Source organism: Paramacrobiotus metropolitanus, unplaced genomic scaffold (genome assembly GCF_019649055.1).
Source record: "Paramacrobiotus metropolitanus isolate TYO unplaced genomic scaffold, Prichtersi_v1.0 Parri_scaffold0000057, whole genome shotgun sequence".
NCBI classification, from domain to species: Eukaryota; Metazoa; Tardigrada; class Eutardigrada; order Parachela; family Macrobiotidae; genus Paramacrobiotus; species Paramacrobiotus metropolitanus.
In genome coordinates this window covers 563,075-587,533 of record NW_026570277.1, presented here as the reverse complement: position 1 = coordinate 587,533, position 24,459 = coordinate 563,075, and the positions used below count along the sequence as shown (strand labels likewise).

General features: G+C 42.8%; 4 protein-coding genes and 1 long non-coding RNA gene across 6 annotated transcripts; 3 read left to right on the top strand and 2 right to left on the bottom strand.

Moving 5' to 3' along the window:
* The first annotated feature begins 304 nt into the window (after nt 1-304).
* On the top strand, nt 305-1,336 carry LOC129592925 (uncharacterized). Its single transcript, XM_055489080.1, has 3 exons — nt 305-677; nt 1,036-1,226; nt 1,306-1,336. The coding sequence occupies exons 1-3, from the start codon at nt 483-485 to the stop codon at nt 1,334-1,336; spliced, it is 417 nt and encodes a 138-aa protein (XP_055345055.1). The 5' UTR covers nt 305-482.
* Nucleotides 1,337-1,404: 68 nt separating this feature from the next.
* On the top strand, nt 1,405-4,095 carry LOC129592963 (uncharacterized). The gene is made up of 4 exons (XM_055489122.1): nt 1,405-1,589; nt 2,506-2,755; nt 3,056-3,312; nt 3,462-4,095. The coding sequence occupies exons 1-4, from the start codon at nt 1,450-1,452 to the stop codon at nt 4,036-4,038; spliced, it is 1,224 nt and encodes a 407-aa protein (XP_055345097.1). The 5' UTR covers nt 1,405-1,449; the 3' UTR covers nt 4,039-4,095.
* A 4,202-nt stretch (nt 4,096-8,297) lies between these two features.
* LOC129592924 (uncharacterized) lies at nt 8,298-13,763 on the top strand. Its single transcript, XM_055489079.1, has 5 exons — nt 8,298-8,519; nt 10,921-11,459; nt 12,015-12,273; nt 12,386-12,678; nt 13,024-13,763. The coding sequence occupies exons 1-5, from the start codon at nt 8,298-8,300 to the stop codon at nt 13,553-13,555; spliced, it is 1,845 nt and encodes a 614-aa protein (XP_055345054.1). The 3' UTR covers nt 13,556-13,763.
* Nucleotides 13,764-17,076: 3,313 nt separating this feature from the next.
* Nucleotides 17,077-18,193, bottom strand: LOC129592945 (uncharacterized). 2 transcript variants are annotated; one of them, XR_008691026.1, is made up of 4 exons: nt 17,961-18,193; nt 17,741-17,898; nt 17,581-17,674; nt 17,077-17,498 (listed from the first exon to the last, which is right to left on the bottom strand). XR_008691026.1 is itself a non-coding variant. In XM_055489104.1 (3 exons), the coding sequence occupies exons 1-3, from the start codon at nt 17,947-17,949 to the stop codon at nt 17,232-17,234; spliced, it is 570 nt and encodes a 189-aa protein (XP_055345079.1). In that variant the 5' UTR covers nt 17,950-18,193; the 3' UTR covers nt 17,077-17,231. The 2 variants fall into 2 exon arrangements, 1 of the variants encoding a protein (XP_055345079.1); XM_055489104.1 differs by having other exon boundaries at nt 17,741-18,193.
* A 91-nt stretch (nt 18,194-18,284) lies between these two features.
* Nucleotides 18,285-22,200, bottom strand: LOC129592947 (uncharacterized). Its single transcript, XR_008691027.1, has 8 exons — nt 22,059-22,200; nt 21,811-21,920; nt 21,386-21,468; nt 20,995-21,099; nt 19,293-19,429; nt 19,091-19,176; nt 18,686-18,876; nt 18,285-18,596 (listed from the first exon to the last, which is right to left on the bottom strand). It is a non-coding gene; the product is annotated as an uncharacterized LOC129592947 (long non-coding RNA).
* Between the last annotated feature and the right edge of the window lie 2,259 nt (nt 22,201-24,459).

The window sequence follows — 24,459 nt, the reverse complement described above, 5'->3', positions numbered from 1 at the left end:
CCGCGTTAATACCTTTGGCGAGAAAAGACGTCCGCAGCGATCAAGCGCGGTCACCGCGTCTGCCGTGAAATCAGAGCTATAATCGATTTTTCAATTGTAGAAATTAATCTCCTGGTATCAAAACAAGGAAGCGAGGAAAGACCGAGTAGTTACATCAGGGAATGTCTTACCCCCCTGTAAACATTTCCCGGATAGTCACTTGGCTGCCGTTCAGCGAGGTTCTAATCTTAGAAAAACTGGGAAGCAAAATAAGACGGGTTAGTGTATTTGTACTGTGGCAATATGTAAACCGATCGCAAGCTGCGATATGACGACAACCTGCGCTAGAAAATGACATGGGCATGCACTTTTCAGAAATTTTTGACAGTGGGATGTTTAATATTTATCGAGTTTGATAGTAACGCTGGATAGAGAGGACCAAAGCATTCGTCGGATACATCTCGGCTAAAAATTTAATTTACAACATTTGTTAATATTGTTTCATGGCGAAACAACTGGCGGAGTTAAATGTGAACCTGGCTTATGAAGATATCTTAGTGCAGGCCGTGCTGGTCTTGTGGCTAGCAGTGCCCATCTCCATGAAACTGGGATGCCGTCTCTTCCCGGAGTGGCAGTCCAGTGGACTTGATCCGAACAGTGTGACGGACATTGATCCCGTCCTGGAGATATTCGGATTTGTGAGTACTGAGTATGCTCTTGTGCATTTATTTTTGTATTATTTGATATTATCCTTGGGACGGAGCGGTAATACCCTATCTACCTCTGTAGGACATACGGAGTGAAATAATTACTTGGCGAAGAGATTACAAAAATCGCAACCATGCTGTGATTAAGTACATGCATATTTGAAACTGCATTGGGCAGATGGCGGTTTAGCGATTCTGCCTTGTTAGAGTTAAACCACAGAGTTGGTGAACTAAGAAATGCATCAGTCAGTTTGTGGTTCGAAATTTCATTATGATATCAACCAACAGCGTAACGTCATTTGAGTGATGCATAGCACGAGATTAAGCTTTGTGATCTGTTGTACTGCAGAATACTGACGATTGCATCTGGGATCGTATGGTACAGCCCTGGACCCAGTCAGTCCACCTTGCTTATGGAAGCCACAGTCCGGCCGGTAGCCGGCGCACCGTCGGCTATCTGGCGGCGTACATGCTGTGGTGCTGTACGATCATTTTGGGCGTTTCCCTCGTCGGTGGATTATTAGTTAACCGCCACCGACCGTCAACAGCACCACAGCGCCACTGTACCAATTGCGCTCCGCTGACCACGCTCTTGGCCTATAATGTGGAGAATGGCCAGGATTTCTTCCATGTCTGCGGATGTCGGATAAAATTTGTTATAACGTTTTGTGCGCTGTTCGTCCTGAACGGCGTATGCATCATTTTGCGGGTACTGACCATCGTCATACCGATTGTCATTGTGGTGGGTGCGGCTCTCAATAACATGGCCACGGTATACGGCAAAGCTGCATTGTTCCCGGGCTGTGTAATGCTGGTTTCATCATTGGCTATTCACTGTACCGGGAGGATTTGGGGATGGTGGATAAGTGACAGCTATACAACATGGATTCGTAATAAAATCCGGTAAAATTAAAGTAAAGGAATGTAGAACAGTGGTTGCTTCTCTGGATCAGCAAACCAAAATTTTATGCTAACCGTAGCGTACGCTACGGTTGCGCATACCTGATATCTATAAATATAGGAGCACTTGTACTTGTTGAACCGTTTTTGTCCGTGCTGTGCCATATTGCCTATACAATACATGCGCACTTAGATATGGCACTGCATAAAACGGCTTTAATTAATACCAACTCAAAATCTGGCTCCCACTCAGCCTTTTTTATCGACATAACATATCGCTCGTCTGTGCTTATGATATACCGTAATTATCGAATTTGTGGCCCTGGGGTGCAAATAGTTCGAACGTCATGGCGGAGGGGGGCTTATTTCGGGGAGGGGGCGCAATTTCGGGGGGTGGCATCATTTTTCAAACGGCACATTTTGGAGAGGGGCATTATATTTCAAACAACTGCGAATGTTGTTCTAGTGGAATTGAACGCAATAGTTACCGGTACTCCGGTAGTATATTCCTAGTTTCCTACCTATGCAACTGTTCGCCAACAAATACCACATTATGTTGATGTCCGTTTACTGTTTACCCATCGAATCATAACAATTATTAGGAAGAAATTTGTGGTATACCTATCATTTTGCAGCGCTTGACATTTAATAACGGCCCCCTGGGGCGTAATTTCGGGGGGTGGCATTATTTTTCAAACGGGATCGGGGAGGGGGGCTTATTTCAGGGGGGGCTCTTATTGCGGGGGGAGCCACAAATTCGATAATTACGGTACTATGCGAGTGACTCGGAGTGAGTATCCTCCTGCTTTTAATTTGTACGGATAAGCTTTGTCAAATTTCTCCCGTTATACAAATAAACGGGAGAAATTTATTTATTTGTTCTGCGTTCAAGTATTTTTGCTTGCGTCGGATTGTTTAGAAAACGATGCCTGGATGCAAAACCATCAACTGATTCCTTGTTGAAATCATCGACATACGATGCATCCACAGCAAAAAAATGTGATCGGCGGTCACCGCGAGCCGTGTTCTGCACGGCAACTCTGGCGCTACTTCTTGGATATTTGACGGTATACCTTCACAGCCAGGCACTTTTACGGAAAGCGCAGTACGGATGGAGTACCGGTACGGGAATTTGTGGGGTACTCTATGCGGAGCGAAATTCAGCAACGGTATGCAGTCTTTGTACTGGAAACGCTTTCTTTAGCGCTGACGATTATTATCGTAGCCAGTAAAAGCCGTATCGAATCGAAGCCCAGCCGTGACCTCGCGAGCCAAATTCACCGCGTCAGGAGTACTAAGAACAGGTTTACAGAGTCTCCCACTGTCCCACACGACTCTGCTTAGAAATGCAGTAAAAGTTACGTGGTGCACATCTCGAAGGTTGCTTGGGCTCCAGAAACGTCGCTCGAATCCTGTAACAGTTAGGACGCTGCGTTGCTGGCAGATTTTCAGCAGTGTATATGTTTTAGGCAGCCGTTCATCCTAATATGACGTCATGGAGTATATCAGCTGCCGATACTGCCGAATTTTCAGGTCAAGGATACGCCAACACCCGCAGCGTGAACCCGGCATCGGTGTACTGGAGCGCCGCTCTTATTGTCATTACCGACACATCACAACTGGCCCTGCGTCGAATGCTATGGTTTGTCCACACCATGGTATCCGGCTGCTTTATGGGTCACGTAATTAACAAACTGATGAGCCGAGACGGATTTGCTTTTCTACGGTAAGTGGAGGATGACAAGTAACCGACAGTCAATTACAAATAGAGAATTTGAAACATATTTGAATCAGGCGGACGCTAGAATACAAAATACAATTCTGCTTAGAATATTCTCTAAAACCTTCCTGCCAAAAACCATGGAATTTTTACAGTGCCCAGTACGCGCTACTGATGGTGTTTGTCGGAGGCACAAATCATTCCGCATCGCACAGTAGCAATCCAAAGAAGACGGATGAATATGGACAACAGGAAACTGAAGAATCCGGCCTCGTTTGGGTGGACGGCCAGCAAAATTATATGCCCGCGTCCCGTCTACCAACCACAGAAGCTCTCTGCATATGCACGTTGTGGACGGAAATTCATACTCTCCTTTTCACGAATGTGCGCCGCTGGGCTTTCTGGTTGTTACTCCCGGTACCCGCCGCACAACTACTCATGCCTAGAAAATTCCAATGGCAGGGTATTTTGTTCATATTAACCGGATACACGGCGTGGCTAACCTGGCGATTTGTACAGTCGACATGGGAAGTGTACCGATATTGTCGGAAGAAATGGTTCCGGGAGAAGGGCAGCCGCTACGGAGTGCGCCGGGTGTCTGTGGAATTGACGGCCTGGATAACGCTGTTCGTGTTTGACTATTGTACGACCGCCTATGCACCCTGGATAACCAGTTTCGTTAAGGGGCAGTTCGCTAATAAAACTAACCAGCGGTTAATGGTTGAAGCGTGAACTGGTCTGCATGACACCATAGAATCGTTGTTTGTCTTCATTTCCGTACTCGTACCGTAGCCAGTTCCAACATATCGACATTTTGGGGATGAAGAAATGATGATTATTATGCAATAACATGTTCACATTGTGATTTTCTGTTTTGTTTTTTAATCTTTAACCATTTCATCGGATGGTTTCCTTGGGGCTATATTGCCAATATGGTTAGCTTGAATTTTATTTTATTGTACAGTATACGACTGAAACTTCTTGTTTTTAAGCTTTGACAGACAGAGGAAAAATAACCTTATGAATTCCGTTCTGATTTGATTTACGTAATGACTGTGTGAGGCGATGGCTCCCCTGCGTCCACCTTAGTGACGCTACTGGAGTTGGGGGACTGCTTCGTTGCACTACGCACTGGGGATTCCCCATGGAATTACCGTCTGTGGCGTGGCTCTCTTCTGATTGGCTGACGGCTGCTGTTCACTGTGTTCACTATGCGCCGTGCAGTTTGTATGAGAGATATTTGGTAGACGTTAGCTCACTGAGCATTGAACGTCAGTGTGTTGATTTTCATGATTGAGAACGCCAATAAATTGTACAACGTAGTCTGGATATCGTGCGTTGCGCATTTCATCCCTAGTACGACACGTTTTACATTCTACGGAGTCCTGTCAGTCTGGGCTTCCGTCCTGGACTCTTTCATAGTCCACGGTGATAACTGCTTTGCTCGGTGGTTTGTAGACGACTGCTTCGAACGACCCTAACGTCGGATTTTCGAAGCGTGAGAGACCAATCAGCCTATTCAAAAACTTCGAGGCTGACCCAATGATTATACCGTTTTCGGCGCCAGAACGCAACGAACACCAGACATTTTTTATTGTTAAAAACAGTACCGTTGTACTTCAAAGATGTGCAATTCTATACTATTGGGTGGCTTTTTGGTAACGCCCGTTTCGCTAGTTTCGCAATTCCGCAGACTACAATAAACAAGGTTCAATAAATTTAATGTTTTGTCCAATACCGAAAGTGCCGGCTGGTATCTGTACTTGTAACTTGTACGGATTTTATGCACAGGATTACTTTTTTAGAAAACTGGCTGCAGATCCATGTGCATACATACATCAGCAGGTAATAAAAAACATGGCTATGATTCATCCGTCGAGCTCACCGGGATGCGAGATTTTAACCAAGCCAGACAGAAAGAAGCGGGCGTTCTTCTAACCTGCAGCAAACTGCAGAGTTAGTGGCGAAAAGCTGCAGATTTGATTTCCGTACAAACTGGAATACCAACAGATATTGCACTTAACGCACACCACCCACACAGTTGGTACGCGATTTCCTGATGTTTTCATATGCTTCCCTACAACTGTTTAATAAAGTTTGATATTGCATGGGGTATATCATGCATGGGTTTGATATCTCAGATAGGACTTCAAAGTGGAGTGATTTTGAGTTATTGCACAAGCTTGTCGCTTCAGATTACGTGTCGCTTCAGATTACGGTTCCTCGTAACAGCAGGAATTCGTGATTCTCGCCGAGACTGCCGACTGGCAGTGTGTCATTTTGACGTCACTAACAAACAGGGATTTTGGAGTGCGCCAACAGGAGAATTATGCATTCGCTCTGTTTCTGTTTGTGTGCTACAATTTTCGAGGCGGTAATGCAATACAATGGCCACAACATCAGCGCTAAATTTAATAATACCATAAACATTTTTATCACACATTTTTTCCTCGTTTGCAGAGGATGGTTTTCTGTAAATTTTCATGTATCTGCCCAGTTAACCAACAACGTAATTTGCGAACGCGCGCTGTTCAAAAAGTGCCGGGATAAGCACTTGTTGTTATGGGCCTACGATGACTTCCCGGCGCACCGTAGGCGCACGGCTGCCAACCGCCACAGGGTACCATCCTGGCGAGAATCGTCAATCGCGATCGAATTCAGCCGGCTTTCTTGCCGCGCTCACACCCACGCACAGATTACACTACTTCGTTTCGATAAAATTTTACAGTACTATTCATTAATCCGGCAACGTCCACTAGGTAAAAATCCAAATTCGTCCATTTTAACGGAGCGAAAGGAGCAAAATAATCACCAAAATTTGGAGCGGCAATTTAAGCTGATTAGATCAAAAAGTGCATGATAGGCGCCTAGAGGTCAACTTTCGTTGTACACAAAATGATAGGAAGATTACGAGTAAACCAGCAGATTCCGTGAAAGATCCAGAAGGTCAAACGAAAGTTACAGCCAGTCTGAGAGTTTTTCCCCGCACAATAAAAATACGAACAAAAAGTTTGAGAGAGATAAAACCGCGCGAGAATATCTTGCGTAATATTTTCAACCACTAGTTATGGTAGAAACTGAAAACTGAACGGTTCTTTCAGTTAATTTTTTAAACTTACGTCCCCGTACGTCAAATTTGTTATTTCTTGAGGTGGTAGTTAAGAAGCACGATCGACAGTTATTGCATCGTTGAGTATGCAAGCAATATTCGCAGTGATACTGTTCTGTATCCGCTAGACATATGCAAACGCCGGTGTATTTCCACCGTATCTGCTGCTGTTACTGTGAAGTTATGATCGTTCGCCGCGGTTTTCGTTCGAGGATTACGCCCCAGCGATCTGGGGAAGGCGCCAATGTGTCGGTTTCGTGTATGGTTAAAAACCAGAGGCGTAGTTCGTCCTCCTGGACATAGTTGGCGTTTGGAATCTGCTTGTCCAATAGCAGGTCATAGGCAAAGGCAAACGAGTATATTAGGCAGTGATTTCCTCCAGGTGATTGTCCGTAGATCGGGACGTATTCAGTGCTGATCTGATCCTTGCTGCCCTGATGGGCAAACGGGAAACGTAACTGCAGCTTCAGCCAGTCTGTGGACATTTGATCCGATGAACAGTAGATCCTGGCAATATACTCGTATTACTGCTGTTTGCAGGATAATGCATACGAGTACAGAAAAAATTTGATTTTCTTATAATCTCAGATCGTTGTCTGTTTCAAGTCATTCGCTATACAGCGATATAATGATGTTCCGGAATCTAACATAAACCGGCAAACTGCATGTGTAGTTCAGATGTTAGCGCGCGCACATTCTAATAAATTATAAACTGAAGGAATAATGCTACACTAGCATTTCAACTAGATTCTGAGGAACCGCGTGCTTTGTTCTATCCCGTGTCATGCGCACACGGAAAGGATGCCCAATATGGAAACCACAGACCACCGCGAACTGAGATTTTGCAGGTTTGTCACACGAAACCGTAACCCGAAATCGTTTGTTAACTTGAATGTTATTTTTTGAATTTGTTTTGATACTCCAGTATAATAACAACGCGCAAAAATTATAATAACAACCCCGTTTTCTGAAACACATTACAGTTGCCCGTTAGCCAGACAATTACTGCGCAAAACATAATTCGTAGTCGTTAGCTTGTTAAGTGTTGGAAATCTACTTTGCAGTGACAATTGACAAATATCTTTGAAGTTTTGAACTGCACATATAAGCATTAGTAACAACCTTTGATCATAATTATCGTGACACTTTGCTCCCTTTAATCCAAACAATACCAGAAAACAAAATTACCGGTCGCCCGGTTATTAATTAATTTACCGGTTATTAATTAAACTAACTATTGTCGGTCGCCCTTTTCTTTCACCATGCAGTAAACCGCTCGATGATCCCGGAATTTCATGGATTAGTTGATCAATCGCGTCGCACAATGATATATGCGACAAATGCGAGTCAACAACATTTGGAATTATACAAGATTGCGTGTCTCTTAAAGAATAACTGCTTTACAAACGTACGCAGGTATTTCCACAAGACCTATTCAATAAGTAAAAAGGATAAGGCAAAGACATGAAAAAAAGTATTTCATTTTGATTAAATTGCGTACAAGCCAGACTGGTATTATATAGGCAGACAATTGACTATTTCTCTCGTCGCATGGCATCTCGAAGGAATTGATCCATATGAAATGGAGTTTTTGCCTATTTACCACACTGAAAATAAAACTGCTTCCCGGGGGGATGTTTCCAGAAGGTTATACAAGCCAATTGTCTGTGACGCAAACGATGGGCGCCTAGGGACAACCAAAACGCACAACCATTTATGCGGCTGCGCCCAGCAGTGAAATCATGAGGCTGAAATCTAGCCGAATTAAGTATGCGGTAGCCGTAAGCGGAACCCTATCTGTTTTGCGTCTCAGTCCATTATTTTAGTAGGCCCTTTTTACTAATTGCTTGTCAGCCAGTTTCATAGAAAAACCATATGTGATATGATGGAAAGAGTCCAAGGTGTCCGGAATCGTCTGGATAAAAAGTCAGCATGGGCGTACCAGGAAATCATGGCAGAAGCGATGTTTGTCTTGTGGTTGGCCAGTCAGGTGGCCGTCAGACTGGGATATCGCTTTCTTCCGGAATGGCAGGATGACCGCGTGGACCGCAATGGGGAAAACGTCTTTGGCCCGGAACCTTTGCTCTGGATAGCGCGATTAATCGTAAGAGTACTACAGTCGTAATGTCGTTATACGCCCTGTTAATTCTGCTAGGGTAACTTGCACCAGTTCGCCATCAGTTCCATTTGCGATATGTTCTTTCGTCACGGTATTTTTTACGTTTTCTCGAATTTTCTCTAATCTTTTTTCAAAATAAATCGAATTCGGAACGGCGTTAATGTATAAAGCTAATAAGATACCTGCAAACTGAAACAAGGTTTTTTGACAACAGCTACCATCTGTTAATTTTTGTAATTGTTTTTTTGGTCGTTATTAGTTGAGATGTGTTCGCATAAATCATATAAGCCACCTTCAGCTTCATCTCAACTGCTCTTGTGGTCTTCCATCAACTGTAGCCAAATTAAGGAAGGTTTTTTGTGTGATCTGAAATAAAAGTGCATGTAAAATTTTCCGTAGATTTATTGTGAATGCAACAGTAATTTCATAAAGAAGAACAAGTGAATTTAATTAACGAAATGGCTGTGCGCCCCGACAAACCGGGCGCATAGATTTTAGCTGTGCGCCCCGAGTGCTCGGGCGCGCAGAATTTGGCTTTGCGTTCCGAATGTCCGGGCGCAGAAATATCGAAGTTTTTATGTTTTTCCGGCAACTGATTGATTTTTTTACTCGATTAACCCATTTCCCATTTTATCGCATGGTTTATTGAAAAGCTTACTCAAAACATCACGGAATCAGTCTGAGAGATCCTGATTTTCAGCAACTTTACAGCAAGTACGCGAAAGTGAAAGATTTCGTGTATGTACACGAATATGGTACAGTAAAACCTGTGACTTTGAACACTCGCGTAAATTAAACACTGGTGTACATTGAACGGTTATTACGGAACCGGCGCGTCTCGTAGACTATAACACAAGGGGGACCTCGCGTATATTGAACAACTCCCAAAAGTGAACATTGAACAAATTAGCTGGAACGGATCTAGTTATTTACTAATATTTAGACCTTTTGAGAATGAACAAAGCATCGGAATCTGGTTTTAAGAAAAAAAAAACAGAGAAAAAGCGCATAACGGACCAGAGTTTACTAGACATTCGCTGGTTACGCATTAACTCCACATGGTTTTTGATTTTGTATGCGCGAAAATTGCTTAAAAAAGGCTTGCTAACAGGGCTGTCCCCCTTGAGGCGGCGCCTTTTCGCTTTCAGGGGCAGCTACGCATAAGCGCATGGAACGCATAAGCATTGTCTCCAAGGGCGGCCCCCCTGGGGGCAGCTGTTCTGTACATCGAACAGGCGTCAACATTGAACGAAAAATTTGGAACTGTAGGTGTTCAAAGTACGCAGGTTTTACTGTACCATGTACTGGGCCACTTCCTTTAACGTAGCGGAGGTAGTTGCAAGGCTGGACGACTTGGATGACCAGTGTCAAGCCGAGAAAAGCCATTAGGGTGTGTCGTTGGGATGTTCATCCCGATAATCGGGGAGCAATGCAACTCTGACTGACAATGTCGCATACTGATTGCACATTTGTGTTTAGTTCATTTTAGCTGCTATTGTTTCCACTGCAGTAATTCCACTTTAGTATCAGTTAAGATTATTTTCATGTACTAGTATCATGCAGTTGCCCCCCCCCCCATTCCATATTCTTTTGAGAGGAGACTGGGGGTTGGCTTTAGCAAGGACGACGGAGTCAGTTGCACCGGTGACGCGTGTTCCGGTGCTAGTGTCTTCATCCAGTGCTCAGATAAATCTTAATAATTACGCATCGTCGCTGTTGTTGCCGTAGGCCGCGTTAAAGCCAATAAATTTACAGGTTGAGGTATATGTAAGCTGCCCTGTTTATGACAATACAACAGGAAAATGGAGTTGTTAAATAAATACAGTAAAAGAAGCCAAATACAACATAAAAAACCTTCGGAAAAACAGCAAATCGCCGATATTTCTGCGCCCGGACATTCGGGGCGCAAAGCCAAATTCTGTGCGCCCGGACATCGGGGCGCATAGCTAAATTCTATGCGCCCGGTTTGTCGGGGCGCATAGCAGTCACCTTTAATTAATTCATTAATATTTTATGCTGAAATGTAATTTTTTTATTGTATTAGTTTTTTCATTAGAACTGCCATTTTCAGAAAATCCGCGGATAGGTATGTGGTCCTATAATGGTTTCCGCAAAAAAAACTGCGTGAAATTGATGAAATTTACGAATTTTTTGCGTGGTTCCTATAGCTATAAGCATTTAGTTTGCGCGGGCGGTATACTGTGTTACAGAACTGGTTTCTTGATAAACCGTTAATACAAGTTCACCAGTTTACGGAACCGCGCACACTTTGTTGCGCTGTTGTGCTCGAATAAAACAATGAAAATAGTGAGTATAATGAAGAAGTGAGTAAAATAACAAAAAATGTTTTTTCGGTATTTATACGGGTATTTCGTTGCTTGGCCAGAACATCAGCGGCTGCCTTTGGGATCATGTGGCATTACCCTGGACGGAACCCGGGACGATCACCACTCAGGGTGTGAATGCTTCGCATACTATCTCCACGGTCACTGTACCGGTGAATTTTGGATACCTTGGAACGTTTCTCATCGTGTCTGCCGCCATTTTCCTAGCGGTATCCGTCATGTGCTCGCTGATCGTTAACCGGCACTGGAATCTCATACCATTGTCGCGGCATCTGCGTTTCTGCCACCAGCATACCCCGCGGTCACTGTCCATTCTCAACGTTCTGCCTTTTATTTTCCTCGGTGTTATGTTCGCTGCGGGGTTATTGGTCTTTGAATTCCTCTGGCTGGTTGTCGGCATGCTCCCGTTAGTGATGTTGGCGGGAGGCGTCGCCATGGCCATAATCAGCGCTTGTGGAGTGCAAGCCGTGCTACCTTGTTGTGCTGTTATGCTCCCATTACTGGCCATGTATAGTGCGGGAAGGATTTGGGGATTGTGGTTAAACGTCACTTATCTGCAGTGGATTACCCAGAAGCTACGGTACGAAGCGCCTCATGATCAGTAGTGCATAATTACTGCGACGCAAGTTTGTTAAGGTATTGAATTAAAAAAGTGCAATTCCCGTCCAATTTGCACTATTTAAGAACACCTCCTGCAGACATGGTTTGAGGTCTGTGAGAGCCATGTGACGTCTCTCTCCTACTTTGTGGTACAGTGGACTGTCAGACAACGTTGTTTCCTGGTTTTGACAATGAACTTGGTTGACTTACAACTTTTAACCCGGAATCATCGAACCAGAATTTTAGTACTGAGAGTTAAGGCTTAGAAGCGATTTTAAATTATTTCTTAAAGCGCGCTCTAACTTAACAAAAAAGCGCTCAAAAGTTCACTTCACAGTTCACATCATATCAATTCTGCTGAGTGCATATGTCTGGTTTGTGGGCATAGCAGTGAAAATAAAAATCCAGAAAACGTTTCCGAGAATCTTTAGACTGTTAACCACCTTATAAATTCTTATTGCATAATATATACATAGTTTGTATGTACAGGATAAAATAGATGCCTAGTAGAGTTGCTCAGAGTTTTTTCTTCCAGTGTGAGCTTGGTCAGACAACATCCAGGTGCCAAGGAAGATCCCGAAGATCAGACGGAAGTTGTTTCAACACCGGCTGGCAACTGTTCACAGCCACGGCAACAGATTGAGTTTCGATCTTTAATTTTGATCAGCAGCACTGTAATCTTCACCACCAGTGTGCTAAAACTGTTTGCGGGATTCCCCGGGAACAGAGAATGGGATTCCACTGGTCGGGTAGTGGACTACGGTACCGGATGCCCGAACACAGCTGCTGATACGGTAAAAATCACAGATGGAAGAGATGATTCGGTTGCTATGCAGTGCAAATTGTAATGCCCATCCGGCTGTAATGCTGCATGTAATTGTATTGCCCATTCCGGCATGTTGTTAGGGTTTTGGACGGATAACGGCAATCCTTTCCTACTGGGTAGAGCTAGATTACAGCCGCCATGGAAATATGCATGACGGTATTCATGCACGGCTCTCTCCGTTCTCGTGGTTCTTCGGATTTGTGTGGCTAGTATGGAGCGGCTCTCTCTTGGCCGTCGTCTTGCTCGGCCCGATCTTACTCACGATAGCCACGATACTGGGGCCGTTTGTGCGCTGTTGTATTGCCGGTTCCCACTGGGTGGGCCTGAAACTGTATTGGCTGATAACCGTTGCACCGGAGCCCGACGAAGAAGAGTGAGTAGAAACACCACGGTAGATTTGTCATGCGCGGAAAACTGCCGTATGCATGTAGAAAAAGCATTTCATGCTTCTGTCGCGCACTGATTTTTGATTTTTCCCAGTTCTGAGATATGAAATCGAGTTCACAATACGAATATCAAGCCCGGGCAAAAGCGTTCCGAGCTAGCAACCGCTAACACTTTACCCGAAGCGGTTCTCTAGCCCGAAGCATGTTGCACTTTTTTTTGCAAGCCGGGTTCTCTGAAAATTTGTTTTTGGCACGAACCTAAAACTTAAGGCTGCCGAGGTGTATTTTATTTTTCTTCTCTTGGCATAAGCAAATCATGATACTGTTAACAGGGACAACGCCGAAACTCGGCGGGATGGCAGCAAGAAAACGGTGGGAGTCGATACAGTGGTCCCGCGAAATCACGTTTCTTGCGATGGATGTAGAGTGTGTTCCGAGTGGATTAAAGTTAATGACGACTCTGTCGATGCGACGGTCACCGATCCGTATGAGTTACGAGACCGCCCAATGGATTGTCCGCTCTGTGGCGTCGTACGCGAGCCAACGGCTTTTATTGGACGGCGTTGTACCTGCGAACTCGCTGGGATATTCGGTGCTGGCTTTGTGTACCTCAAAGAGGCTTTCGTCTGGCTGTTTCTGCCGTTCCCGGTTACGGAATTGGTCCTAGCAGAACGCTTGCAAGTAGCCGGTATCCTACTGTTGTGGAGCGTGGCTTGTATGTGGGTGCAGTGGCGCTTCCTGGAGAGTCTCCTTGATAAACGACGCCATGATAAAGCTGAACATGACAAAGAAAAGGCCGCTACCAAGCGGTTTTTTGATTGGACTGATGCGCTGAAACTCGAAGAAGAGCATGTGACGAAATAACTTTCGGGTTAAGATTTAACGTTTTTGTCGGAACACTCAGTTTCCGCAGTTTATAAAATTTTTTTTCAACGTATCGGATTTTTATGATCTCTTCACAATCTGAATTGATTTATATTGAGTCATTCTGTTTGCTACATAATAATTATTTTATTCTCAGTGTACCTGTGAACTCGTGCATACGGTTTTAAAGCGCCATACCTAGTGTGGATTCGGGCTCTACAGTAGTTTGCATGTTTGGTGTTTTTTATGCTGCTTCTGCTGATGTTCGCGTTTGTTGTGAATCCTCCGATAATAATAAAGGCGGATTCCATTTTTTGAGAGTTTTGCTTAGTTTGAAATCGGAAGTATGTATTTTGGTGTTCTGCTTCAGTACAGACCAGTGCATCCACTGGACAAAATCATGGAAGTGACCTCAGCCCTCAGATATATGTATGTACGTCACCGTACAATGCACATTGTACTCGTATGTTGTCGTTTTGTGCGCCATACGCCTGCCGAAAGCAGTCTGTACCAATAGTTGTCTTCCGGTTCTTTTGAATACGGGCAGCAATAGATCCTGCTACAATGTGAGGCGTAGATTACGCGAGATTTCCATGACACTGCATGTTTGTAGCGATCCAGGAACAAGGGACCCACTTAAAAAAAATAGCCCGGTACATAGTGTCAAAAATGGGATACATGCACTAAAACTTTCGCTTTCGCGTAGTCCGAATCTCTTTTTTGCAATACTTTAGATCATTCTAAAGCTTAACAATTTGTAAACATTGTTCTGGAACCATTTGCGCACGCAACATCCGGTTGCCGAGATATGGCGTACTAAAATGGTGAAAAGTTTAATTGCATTGTTGGGTACCAAAAGTCTGGTTATCAGCCTATCTTCTTGAAACTTTGCTATAAAAGACACATGGCCCTAAAGTCGATAGTGAACCAATTTCAAGTTCCTAACAGTTTTCCATAATTTAAAATGAATTTTCAACTTTTTGAAATTCATTTTAAAATCGGAAAAAAATTCTATAAATCTGATATTGGTTCACTTTTGACTTTATGGCCATGTGTCTTTTATAGCAAAGTTTCAAGGAGATCGGATCATAACCAGACTTTTCGTGCACACCATTGCATGTAAACTTTGGTCGATGCTGTGTGCACGGGGAAACACGGGTGTTAGCTGTGTGCACGGCAATAATTCAATTTTTTATGATTTCGAATTTTAGTCGTAACATTTATAATTTTCCAGGTCTTATTCAACCACAACAGGTTTTTCGACCGGTTTCTGACATATTTTTCATGTGCCATAATCTACTCATAGAAATAGTTACAGATACTTTGTTTTACGACTCAGAGGTTTTCTACGCGGCTTGATGCAAGTGGAAATGATGTCGGTTACATGCTTCATTAGCGGCCACCAAGTGTGTCCGCAATTTCGCATCAGACCCTGCTCAAAAGTGGCCGTTCCAGGATCCATTCCGAAAAGGAACGCAAATAGCCTTGGCAGTGCTACAGAAATTCTCACGTGGCTATATTACACAGGAATGGCATTACCTTAATACAAAAATCTTCATGGAAAAAAACACTACAGAGATTCTCACGTCTTCTTCTTACGGTGACTTTCAAGTACTTCATGGTACTGCACTAACAACTATAGTATATTCACTTAACCCACAATTTCTCAACGAAAATACCTACCGCAAGGCGCAAGTACTGCGAAATTTGCTGTACATAGCAAGTACAGAGTACTATGTTACCAGTTAATATCTATAATTGTTTAATTTAAATTTAATTGTATATTTTAGTTATAATTTTCTTACAGAATTACTACTTATGAAAACCTATATAGGTTTTCATAAGTAGTAATTCTGTAAGAAAATTATATATAGAAAACCTATATAGGTTTTCATAAGTAGTACTTCTGTAAGAAAATTATAACTAAAATATACAATTAAATCTAAATTAAACAATTTAAATAACGGTCTACTGAACTGGCACATTGATGGGATTAATTTTACCGTAAATTTCTGTGTCTGTTTCTACTCGTATAAGTCGTATTCACTTATTTAAGGGAAGTGGCCTGACTCATGGTATCAAATTCGTGTACTTGTACATGGACGAAATTCACTTTCTTGCTGTGTTTTACAAAATTCTATAGCGAGAGGATTTGCATACGTAAGCCTGAAAACCGTTTGTGCGTATAACATCCGCTACGGGAGTTATGGCTGCAAGAAAAGTTCAAAAAAGTTTAAATGCATTCCGGTGTACCGAAAGTCTCTCAATCGATCTTCTCCAAATTTTGCATGGAAATGCACATATACATGAGGATCGTTTTTACGCCGAACCACGGTTCTTGCATTTTTCTTTCCGAATTGATTTCCCGAATTTTAAAATAAATTCTAATAATTCTCATATTTATTTTAACTTTAAAAGAAATTGTGTATCTTTATAAAAACAGTGTAACTTTGTAAAACTAATTAAAATGGCCGTTCAAATAATGTTTAAATCGAAGTAGCGAAAAAAATGATAGATTATACATTGGCGTGAAAGCCGTTTATGCGCGCAAGATCCGGTAATGGCTGTGTGGAAATTACAAAAGTTTAAACTCATTCAGATGTCCCGTCTCATTATGAACCAAATTTTACGCTAAAACGCACATTAGCATAAGGATCGGTTTTAACGAGCCCGGATACCGAACCAGGTTTACAACATTGTCCCCAAATTTAAAGTAAGTTTTTCATTTGTTGAAATTCATTTTCAAAATTTCAAAAACATGATGGAAGCTGGGTTCGGTGTAAAAACGATGTTCAGGCCAACATGCTAAGTTGCAGTCACTGGGATTATTTGTCGACCGTGACTTGTGACATTCGAACACCACACGGTGATCCCGGAATTGTTTTCGATTAGTAGATCAGATCAGTGGCGTAGAAAACCGACATAACGCGGGTCCTTGGAGATCTCACAATTATAAGTGCATGTATCTTCTTCGCGACCATAAATAATGTATATCATCTTTACGAGATGCAAAAACGAATAGACAAGGTTAAGAAAAAAGCATTGCTTGTCGTTAGAATATGAATTCATATATGAGGCAGGGATTATCGATAAGCGATTGATCGTTTCTTCGGCCGCATGACATTTTCCGAGGAATTAATCCGTAGGCCAGGAGTTTTTGCATATCTGCCATACCGTAATTAAACCGCTTCCCAGAGTGCTGCCTGCTGCTGCTGCTAAAAGTGAATTCAGATCAGTTGCCCGTGACGCAAACGGTGGGTGTCAAGTGAAAAGGCAGCACGATGTCTTATTGCGGCTAAGCTACTCATGAAAATTACGAGGCTGCAGACTCACCCCCTCGTCAAAAAGTATTTTCGAAACTACATCAAAATGCCTCAGGTGTTAAACAGTTCATCATAAACTATATTAACGGCGAGATTTGGGCAGCAGAATAGAACAGTGATTTATATCAACATGAAATCTGTATCCACGTTATACGCCAAATCAAAATTTACATAAACTGTTAATCCGTGGTTTCCCAATCAAAAATAACATGTTAATCCATCGTTTCCCATTAAAAAAAACAAGATCAAACAAAATCGCCCGTCAAGAACAGTTTTTTTGCCAAACAAAAACAGAAATACAACGAAAAAGCAAAGTAATGGCAAGAACAGCAATCTGTCGGTCGACCGACACTTCATAAAGGCCACGTTAGTTGCCACCAAGCGCGACCTTCTCGGACAACAAGCCCGAGATTCACGCGAACAGTTTCTTTTTTGTCCGGAAATGTCGGCTCGGGGCGTTTCTCTATGGTCGGCGGGAACGGTTTGTGCCGGTATCGTTCCCCGCGCTTGCCAGTCATCAGGGGAAATGTTCGCAGCGGACAGCTCACTCCGTGCGGCGTGCTCGGCGCATACTGGCCAGCGAGAGGAGCCCAGCATCGGCACACATTCCAGGTGGCGTCCTAGAAAATAAAACACTGTAGGTTGACCTACATTTTATACACCGTAAATAAAGTCGATTTTATCGGGGCACAGTACACCCACCTTATGTACTGTTCGGACATGATACTGCATCTCATTCCACTCGATATCAATACCGCACAAAGCGCACATGATCCGGTACGGCAAATCCGCTTCCCTGGAATAATAAATAGCAATAAGCACTAAAATATTTTTTAAATAGGTATAATAATTGATTACACACATTTTATAAGCATGTTCTTCTTCGTTTCTGATGGCGCCGTTCACCCGACATTTCGCGCATTTAGGCTTGCACGAGCCCTTTGTAGCGTGCGGTTTATTGAATGCAATTGGCTTGCGGAGGGACGCCAACCCAAAACGTTCGAATAACATCGTAACATACTGTAACAAAAAAGTACAGCGAGGTAGTAATTTGCTTATGGATGTTGACATCCAAATACTACCTCCGTTTTTCCTTCAACAGCAAAAGGTCCAACCCACTGCATAACAAATTCAGTTGAATCTCTATTATTCTTCAAAACCGATGGAGGAAAAAGGAATTCTGGAAGAGCCGCAGACTTCACGACTTCTAAGGGTGTCCCGAGCTTCTCCATCAGCCTTGCCAGATTGCCGTACTCGAATATCGTCGCTTCATTGCTCTAGAACAATTTGTAATACTGTGTTCCAGTTGCTTCCAAGTAATTCTTCTCCGATCTACAAAAAACAAATAATTAAAAGCCTGCTAAAATTATGATTTTAAATTTATACTGCAGTGAACTTGCTTATAGAAAGCGTAATCCGCGGCGGCAAGGTCCAGCAGGTAAAGTAGTCGTAGTTCAACTCCCGTCAGCAATATGTATCCGTTTTGGACAGCGCGCTCGTCCAAAAGAGGGAACACCAATTCAGACACGTGTCGACAAAATAGCATGTGCGACTGAGGAGCCTGTGCAGTAATCGGAAGAACGGTTTGGGCATCAGCATCCAGGCATGGCGGTCGACCGCCAACGGCGATTGCGGCCTGGATACTGTCCACTGTTTTGCCGCTGTCATCAGCTGCTCCTTTTATCCAGCCGAGATTGCGTAGCGCCTTCCAGTTCGGGCTGCGCGTAAAAAAGAAAACAATCATACACGCAAGAATCAAGAAAATGAGAAGTATAGGACTAAACTTAAATTAATAAAACTAACGTACCTGCGACAGCTGGGGCACAGATGTTGGAATAACTTCTCTCCCGCTTTCTTGTCCTTGTTTTTATCTAATTCACTCTGCACTAGCATCGCAAAGCATGCCGTGCACATAATGTTTCCACAGCACGGCGTTATGTTGTAGTCGTCTCCGTCAGGCGTCTGATGTACCATACATTTAAACGAGTCGCGGGCACGCTGTAAGACATGAACATCAGATAGAAAGCACGTTTAAGCATTTTATACTGAAATAAATCTAGATCAGAGAACTCAGATCTGCAAAAGGCCAATCGACAGTTTATCCCACGAGTGCGAGAAATCACAAATTGTATTTAATTCATTTACATGTGTAAATAACTTGTGCTAATTAAAACAGCTATTCTAAAAAATAGCTAGGTAAAATAGAACATACCTCCGCGTTTCTTTTGATATTCTTGAGATCTGCCATCGTCAATATAATTTTCGTGAGACAAATGTCCGCGGGAATCTTGTCACCAACTGTTGAAAATACAGCCAAAATAAAATCAACATATAACTCACGATAACTGTTTAGAACACAGCCAAATTAAAATCAGTATTATAGAATTCAAATTCACAAAAATCGCCATACTTACCACTGATTTCAAACAAATCACCCGGTACAATTTGGTTGGTTCGTATTCTTTGGATACCGTGCTTATCTGATCAGATGATTGGCAGTTTCTGGCTCATACACCTTCAGCGGTTCAATGGCGCTTTCGGCGTTCCCTTCCTACGATAATCGCACAGACATTTTCAAAATACCACCCTATTTTACGCTAATGTAAATGTTGAAACCATTTGTGCAACAACTGTATCAGGTGGTTAGAACTGAAATTTACCCTATGTGATACCATAAAACCGCCTTGAAATTATCAATCTTGAAATTCTAAACGTTCCCACAAGCAAACATTGTTGCATAACATCGCCTGCACATGATCTCGGCTCGTAGCGCGCGCATTGTCAATGTCAGCCCATGTACAACCGGCAAAAAGCATGAAGGCATTTTGCGATCAGCACAAACTAATGCTTTATCGCACAACTAATTATATTAACATCTAAAAATACTCGCACGTTAATAGTGCTCAATTAACAGACAGCTACTGTAGCTAATTGTTCGGATCACATCAAGACCATTATTCATTTTTGCTGTTTTCTCATGCCAGCTACTTTGTCACCCAGTTAAAAATTCCCCGCCAAATTTATTAAGTTACAAAAAGTAGAATATCAACAAAACTGCGACGTAAGGCATGTACCTGTAAGCGATGTATAACAAGTATGTATCTGCGTTGAAAACATAAAATAAAAAGAATGGGAAATTCTTTCACACAGGCCAGCATTCAAAATTTGCGAAATACTGATTCCGAGTATTTATTTCTTAGAGCCATAAAAAACAAGTTAATCGCAAATAACGTAACGTCGGGCTCTTCCAACGCAGCAAACGCGAAATTCTACATCCTCACACACAGCGTTCCACCTTGAAAATGCCTTCATGTACACGCAATTATTCACCGCTTCAAAAAATTTTTAGTTTCTATAAACATTAAAGAGTTTATTAAGAAGTCTCTCGTTCTCCTCAACTCTTCGTCGAAAAAAATACCTAAACCTACGTACACGGATGCTACGCTGCTAACTCCTTTACTTCTAGCCGCATATTTTCGCCTTCTTGAGCGATCACCGCATAATTATGCCTTTCTCTACAGGCACAGCGCCGTAACGAACCCTCGCTGCATTCTTCCATGCAAGTTCTCACAGCTCCAAGCCGAGCGCAGACTCTCTGCTGCATTTCGCGACAAACTACTTGTTTAGACAAGGCGTTACATCACTCCTGAAGAGGAAAATGTCATTTATAACACACACCAGCAGCAGCAACAGCACACCATACAAGCTATGTACTACAGCACTCTGTACACACACATTCTGACATTCTATTACTTATCACTCCTGAATTTATTAATAGCGTTTCTTCTTTCTCATTAAACATTCTCAGACTCGCGCATTCCTCCTATGATCCCGCGTTCTAAATCGGAACAACACCCCATATCGTGCTGATGCGCGCAACTTTGACTGCCGTGGAACAAAAATCAAGGTTCAAGGCGACGATTGAAAATCGGCCTGGAATGTCCTAATTTTCGAATGTAGCACCGCCAAATTATCAATGAGACAAACTCATTAATCTCACAATACTGAAAACCCGTAAAATATTGAAACAAAAATGAACTGCGAAATTAACATTAATTTCCAATCAGTAAAAAATTGAAAAAGAATTTTTTGGCAAAATACTAATGGTTTTCTTACCTGTCACACTCCGACGACTGCATTAGCAATAAGAATAAGCAAAATCACGAAGGCCTCCACAAATGCCGTTACTCGTTCAGCATGTTCTTCAAAAAGGGCGAGAACCTGTACAAACAGGAATCATGTAATTGAATTGCGATTCCAAAGCAACAATTCTAATGAAAATTATATAAAAACTCACAATAGCGGAAATCAAATGAAATACATCACATGGCAGCATATATCAATCATGTATCACCATCTGCCATGCGGAAACCGACTGAATCAACCGTCATTAATCAAATAAAAACTCAACGAGAAAATCTCTCGCTGTATTAATATCGAATTCGGTTGCAGAACAGTTAGAACAATTTTGTCAAATTTAAATAGCAATATTAATCAGGGTACTTACAAAGGAAATGATAGCCGTGAGCAAGAGAATCTCGACTAATAAATCGTCGAATTGTTCCAAAATAAGGGCCCATAAGGGTTTAGCTGCAAATAAAAATAAACCATAAACAACGGCTAACGATGTCCTGTGCAAACAAACCCGAAAGCTGTCGAAACCGTGGAAATTCGAAAACGTACAATAAAACGATTACAGTAATAAAATCGGATTATTTTTTCTACACGTCAAACAGACGTGCGCTATCCGCGAATAGTGACCAATCTGCGCATTCATACAGCTGACGAGGTGAGCGATGAAAACGCCACAATCTCGTGAAACTTTCTCTCATTTAATAAATAAAAATTTGAAGAAAACTAACAACTGAATAAACGTACGACAGAGAATAAAATACCAGAGTTTCTCAACGAAAAACACGGTGATTTTCTTACATGCCACACTCCGACGAGTCACGACTGCATCAACAATAAGAATAAGCAAAATCACGAAGGGCTCCACAAATGCCGTTACTCGATCATCACGTTCTTCAAAAAGGGTTTAGCTGCAAATAAGCATATTGATTTTTAGTATAATCCCAAGACAAAGTTAAATTAAACCATGCACTGCATTCAGATCTTCGAGCCCCGGAAACTGGTTTCGACCGTGTCATCACATTCCTAACACATTTTGGCATACTCACTATAAGTTTGACGTATACAAAACATAAGTCGACAGACGCAATGATAACCGTTAGAAATTCATTCTGAAATATGTAATTTAAACATAAAGGAAATCTAGGTGAACCATACAATGAAACGAAATCAAGAGCTCTGAAAAGCTATCTCCACATCACTGAAGATCTTCGTTTGCGGCGTTGCAGTCAAAACTGAAAACCAATATGGCCGCTGACGCAACAGCACGTGCGCCACATTAAAAGCTCGCCCCATGGCGGGTGGCAAACAATACTGCATTACGCTGCCGAACCGGGCGGTTACGACTACTTTAAGCACCGGAAGTCTTTGAAACGGCAGAAACTATAAAATCACTATAAGGCGCTACTGTTCAGACGCATCAATTTATGTCATAATTATTGTTTCTGTATCAAGGCATAATTCAACTGGTATGCGGTTGTCTTGTTTCTAATTTAGTCTGGATGAAATTCGCTTTTTTGTTACTTCTGATTGTGTTCTTTTTAGATAAACGTTTCTCCGTCTGCAAAGAATTATAAGTTGAGTTTCGGTTCGTGGGTTAATGTAATTATGTAAGTGAAATGGCGTCCAGTTTTCTGAGTGAATTTCATACTTGTAGCAGTGCCTAACGAGCTGCTGAATCGGTCGATATTTCCTAGTTTCTTGACTTGAAAGAATAAGACCGAGTTCCGATTGATTCTTTTCTGGTAGTATTTATCATTTTTGCCAGACTGTCTTTGAGAGAACTTCCTATGCAAGCAAGTTAGCGGTTCTCTTCGTTTGTATTTTTTGCGTCGTGTTCTCGCTGACGTGTTGTCTTGTGAGACCCATTATTGCCAGTCTTGAGGAATTTCGTAAATACGGGTCGATGCCAAAATATTCTACAAAATCTAAGTAGAATTATTAACGTTTGCATTTTCCCACGGTTGACAAGTGCCCGTGTTTCTGCACATATTGTCCAACGTGTTAACTAGGACAAAGCGGAGCGTACATTGTTGCAAAATTTGCAGGTTATCTCCTCGTTTTCCACAGCTGCGGTGTCCGGGCCCACATTCCTGATTGTCAATGTGACAGAATGGCATTTGACAGCGACGAAGAAGCCAAGGCCAAAGTCCCGCTGCAAACAGCGAAATCGCCAAGAATTGTGATTAGCACGTCTAGGCCAGCCGACGACAGCGTATTTACCGCCGCTGGCACGACGGGTAATATCAGGCCTAATGGACTTAATAACGACAATGCTGAATTACGAGAATATTCCTCACCCTCCGTCGGATCACCGACAGGACCCAGCCGTAGTTACCAAAAGATGGAGCCGCGCGCCGAGGGCAGTCCGGTCGATGTACCCAATAAGCGTCTGCAGCGCCGCGAATCCAACGCTTTCGCCTTCAATTTCTCCGACTTGTTCGCCCGTATTGTCCGACAGATCTGCGGCAAGGAGGAACGCGAGACCACCGACGGGGATATTCCGATTGTGGACGAATCTTAACCGCCGCTGAACCGCACCACACCCCGGCGTTTGATTATGCTTTCTGTCTGTATGCCACGAGCAATGCCTTTCAGTGTATTGAATACGGGATTATTAGCGATAAGATGGTATTCTACTACGGCGTCTCGCCGCTGTCGGTGGACTGGCTGTCCATGATTTACATGCTGACGTATATTCCGCTGGTGTTTCCGGCGACGTGGCGGCTGGATAGAAAAGGCTTGCGGGTGGTGGCTTTAATCGGATCATTAGGGAATTTCATCGGCAGCGCAATTAAGTGCTTCAGCGCTGTCTCCAAGTGCTACGTGGTTACTTTCGTCGGGCAGACCGTTGCGGCCATGTCGCAGATCTTCATTCTGGGACTTCAGGCGCGCCTGTCTGCCCTTCTGGTTCTGCACCAAGGAGGTGTCGGGGGCGGCGGCTTTTCGAGTGTTTGGCAATCAGGTTAGAGGAATTTACAGTTTGTTTAAGGATTTCAGTTTATATTTCATCTTATTACAAGGAAAATAAATGGTGATAATGATCGATCCGGCTGTGCGGATTTGTCGTCAGGCTGGTTATTTTGATAACGCTAAAATTAGACCCGACAAATGCTAATTAAGCTGGTATTTTAGGCGGAAATTTGTACGGCGATTACTGATTGAAGATTCTGTCATCACAAGCTCGCCATCACCACCATCGCTCGGCACTTGTTATCCGTAAAGTCGGATCCATTTAATCGTCAGTGTTACCGGACGATGGACCAAGTCAAACCTGCTGACAATTTGCGAGCAGAAACTGAAGCGTGGATAAAGCGTAAACGGGAAACGAAATAAACTAATTAATAAAAGGGGTTTTTTTAAATTTTCGACCGTGGAACAGTTTTAAATTGACTAAGCATGAAGACTGGACTGAATTTTTATTGTCCTGTGTTTTACGCCTAAGCCGTT

What these genes read in the sequence shown, in the direction of transcription:
- LOC129592924 (XM_055489079.1), top strand. Translation starts at nt 8,298, where the DNA reads ATGATGGAAAGAGTCCAAGGTGTCCGGAATCGTCTGGATAAAAAGTCA. An exon ending in TCTGGATAGCGCGATTAATC is followed by an intron (nt 8,520 to 10,920) that starts GTAAGAGTACTA and finishes TTGCTTGGCCAG; the next exon opens with AACATCAGCGGCTGCCTTTG. An exon ending in CCGGAGCCCGACGAAGAAGA is followed by an intron (nt 12,679 to 13,023) that starts GTGAGTAGAAAC and finishes TACTGTTAACAG; the next exon opens with GGACAACGCCGAAACTCGGC.
- LOC129592925 (XM_055489080.1), top strand. Translation starts at nt 483, where the DNA reads ATGGCGAAACAACTGGCGGAGTTAAATGTGAACCTGGCTTATGAAGAT. An exon ending in TCCTGGAGATATTCGGATTT is followed by an intron (nt 678 to 1,035) that starts GTGAGTACTGAG and finishes GTTGTACTGCAG; the next exon opens with AATACTGACGATTGCATCTG. An exon ending in TTAGTTAACCGCCACCGACC is followed by an intron (nt 1,227 to 1,305) that starts GTCAACAGCACC and finishes GAGAATGGCCAG; the next exon opens with GATTTCTTCCATGTCTGCGG.
- LOC129592963 (XM_055489122.1), top strand. Translation starts at nt 1,450, where the DNA reads ATGGCCACGGTATACGGCAAAGCTGCATTGTTCCCGGGCTGTGTAATG. An exon ending in TGGATTCGTAATAAAATCCG is followed by an intron (nt 1,590 to 2,505) that starts GTAAAATTAAAG and finishes CGGATTGTTTAG; the next exon opens with AAAACGATGCCTGGATGCAA. An exon ending in CGGAGCGAAATTCAGCAACG is followed by an intron (nt 2,756 to 3,055) that starts GTATGCAGTCTT and finishes TATATGTTTTAG; the next exon opens with GCAGCCGTTCATCCTAATAT.
- LOC129592945 (XM_055489104.1), bottom strand. Translation starts at nt 17,949, where the DNA reads ATGTCAACATCCATAAGCAAATTACTACCTCGCTGTACTTTTTTGTTA. An exon ending in GAAGAACATGCTTATAAAAT is followed by an intron (nt 17,675 to 17,740) that starts GTGTGTAATCAA and finishes TTATTATTCCAG; the next exon opens with GGAAGCGGATTTGCCGTACC. An exon ending in ATGTCCGAACAGTACATAAG is followed by an intron (nt 17,499 to 17,580) that starts GTGGGTGTACTG and finishes TTTATTTTCTAG; the next exon opens with GACGCCACCTGGAATGTGTG.